Below are 3,387 nucleotides of genomic sequence, written 5' to 3' on the forward strand. Positions count from 1 at the left end.
TTAGTATATACTTAACATTAATATGTAATAGGTTAGTTGACTTGTATTATAACAATACTTAAACTTCATATATTACGATTTAAATAAGAGGAATACTAGGAGGACAGTAACTTTTGTGATTTGTAACCATTAAATAGCCATTAATAATAGTTTTAATGATGTGAGATTGGTGTGAGATTTTATCCAATGATTCACTTTTTTTTGCTGGTTACATGCTGGCCAAAATTTAACAAAGTTGCTGCTCCTAGACTTTTCCTTTTATTCTTTTTGAGGAAAAATATTCTCTTAAAAACTTTACAAGATCCTCTGGCTTAGTAAAACCTCCAGTTTTGTCCCAATTAAACCCTCCACTAAGCAAGTGTTTTTGCTTGAAAAAGACAAGCTTAGAAGCAGTGCAAGTTACTAATTAATATACTATATATACACTAGCATTTGACTTTATAAAATTAATTAACTAATAGCTAGTACGTACGTACTTGTAAACTACATCAGGATATATATGATTATAAAATTGTGGAAGAATAAAATAAAATTAATTGTAAAGATATTTTTACAAAAAATATTATTTAAATATTAAAATTAATCATCAAAATCAATTATTAATATAAAATATAAATTAAAATACATATTTTTTAAAGTAATCCAAATGATCATCAACATAACGGTTATGATTCTGGGTGGGTTGAATTTCTTATTTTTGATCATTGTTCACTTCAACATGCATTTACACTCTAAACCTCTTAATGTTTCCATGTTTGTTACTTTTTTAATATTAAAATGAAAAGATTTTCTATTAATTTTTCATTCTTTTTAATTTCACCGATAATTTAGTTTATTGTTAAATCATGGAAGAATTAGTTAGTTTCTTTCATCTCTTTTTTATTACTGAGATTTATATATTTAAATCCTGATTTTGGATTCAATTTTCTTTACTACTGAAATTAATTGAATATCTATCATGATTACACTTTTTGTTTTGTTTGAGGAAAAAAATTAGAAAGAGAAAGATTTGTTTATTAATGCTTTTAAAAATATATAATGATGAATTATAATAAATTAATTACAACTAATTCTATTATAGTTCAAATATTAAGTCTAGTTAAATTTAAGCAACTCAAATTACTAATATAGTCAATAATTAGATTAAAATATCAACTAATCAGAAGTTAACACATCACGTAGAATATTTAAATATATTCAATTAAACTGATTAGTATAATACTTAGTAATATTTTGATATAAATACGATGAAGATATGTGAGTAAAGTTATTGTTTGGAGTGTTATGTGGTATGCATCCATTTTTTTTTTTCTTATGCACATACAGCTGTAGAGTTGATGAAAAAGGAGAAAGTGGAAGCAATAATGGGACCAGTAACATCAATGCAAGCAAGCTTTGTTGTGAATCTTGGAGACAAAGCTCACGTTCCAATCATATCCTTCACCGCAACAAGCCCTTCTCTAACATCGCTTGGCAGTTCCTACTTCTTTCGAATTGCACAAAATGATTCTACTCAAGTACACGCCATAAGCGACATCATCCAATCCTTCGGGTGGAGACAAGCAGTTCCTATCTACATCGACAACGACTATGGCCGCGCCATTATTCCCTTCTTAACCAATTCCCTTCAACAAGCAAATATCAGGGTCCCATACCTCGCTGTTATTCCTCCCTCCGCCACCACCGATCACATTGAAGAACAGCTTTACATGCTTATGACCATGGAAACTAGGGTTTTTGTTGTTCATATGGTGGGGAATCCTGGGTCCACTCTCTTTGCCATTGCGGATCGGATTGGAATGATGAAACAAGGCTATGTTTGGATTGTAACCAATGGTATGGCTAATACTTTGGCCTCTCTTGACTTCTCGGATATTCAAGCGATGCAAGGTGTGTTAGGAGTGAAAACATATGTTCCTAAAACCAAAAGGGTTGTTGATTTCCAAGCACGTTGGAAGAGGCGTTTCTTGCAGGACAATCCAGCCATGGTTGATGCAAGCATCAATGTGTTTGGATTATGGGCTTATGATGCCTCAACCGCGCTCGCAAGCGCCGTTGAGAGGGCTAATAATAATAATTCGAAACCCGGATTTCAAAACACCACAAATAATGCTTCCAGCAATTTCAGTGAGATTGACAATGTAGGAGTATCGGAGAGGGGTGAAGAATTGCGGGACGCTTTATCGGACACCAGATTCAGCGGCCTGGCCGGCCAATTCGGCCTTGTCAATGGAGAATTAGAAGCTGCAACTTTTCAGATAATTAACGTAAATGGTAATGGAGAAAAGGTGATAGGATTTTGGACACCACAGAAGAGATTAACAAGGAATCTTAGCAGCCTAATAAAAAGTAGTACAACTGATTTGAATAATAATCATGATAATGTTCTAGGAGCAATGATATGGCCAGGGGATAGTTATTCAGTTCCAAAGGGGTGGGAGATACCAACAAATGGGAAGAAATTGAGGATTGGAGTTCCGGTGTCATCAAGGCCTCAATTTGTGAAGGTGGAAAATGATGGTGAAACTAACACAACAAAGGTAACTGGTTTTAGCATTGATGTGTTTGAAGCGGTGGTGCAAGCTTTGCCTTATGCTTTGCCATACCAATTCATTCCTTTTGCAAAACCCAATGGGGAGAGCGCCGGCACCTATGATGATTTAATCATGCAGGTCTATTATGGGGTAATATTAATTAAGTACTTCTTTAATTTGGAATGAGTGACTAATTATTCTTTGTCAAGAGTTATTAATAAATTATAGGTAAAAATTCATATACAATGTCCTTATATAAAATTGATAATTAAAAATTATTAAATAATAATTTAATTATCAACTTTATCTGAATTATATTAAAAAACAAACAGGTGTTTGATGCTGTGGTGGCAGACACAACGATTATAGCAAACAGGTCAAAGTACGTTGACTTCACGTTGCCGTATACAGAGTCAGGAGTATCAATGGTGGTGCCAGTGAAAGACAAGAGCAAGAAGGGTGCATGGGTGTTCCTAAAGCCTCTAACCTGGGATCTATGGATGACCACTGGTTGTTCCTTCGTGTTCTTTGGATTCGTGGTGTGGGTTCTTGAGCATCGCATCAACAAAGATTTTCGTGGCCCTCCTTCTCACCAGATCGGCACCAGTTTGTGGTTTTCTTTTTCCACCATGGTCTTTGCTCATCGTATGCATGCATCCTCCACTACTCTCCATTAATATTAAACATGCTAATTAAATGAGGTTATAGATCGACTAATTTGAATCAATTACTTAACATGTATCTATATATCTTAGGAGAAACTCTTTATTATTGTTCTAAGACTAAACTAAAGAATTAACTTTTTTTAATTTTAATCAATTTATATCACATATACTAAAATAATTTTGTTTTA

The 3,387-nt window shown here is 33.4% G+C and overlaps 1 protein-coding gene across 1 annotated transcript in view; it reads left to right on the plus strand.

Moving 5' to 3' along the window:
- The window catches only part of LOC107624548 (glutamate receptor 2.1), a 6,275-nt gene that overhangs the window by 1,398 nt on the left and 1,490 nt on the right, over positions 1-3,387 (plus strand). Inside the window, exons 2-3 of the mRNA XM_016327049.2 lie at positions 1,327-2,684; positions 2,867-3,179. Coding sequence (XP_016182535.1) covers positions 1,327-2,684; positions 2,867-3,179 — 1,671 coding nt within the window. The remainder of the gene's footprint in view (positions 1-1,326; positions 2,685-2,866; positions 3,180-3,387) is intronic.

This window comes from Arachis ipaensis, chromosome B10 (assembly GCF_000816755.2).
Source record: "Arachis ipaensis cultivar K30076 chromosome B10, Araip1.1, whole genome shotgun sequence".
NCBI classification, from domain to species: Eukaryota; Viridiplantae; Streptophyta; class Magnoliopsida; order Fabales; family Fabaceae; genus Arachis; species Arachis ipaensis.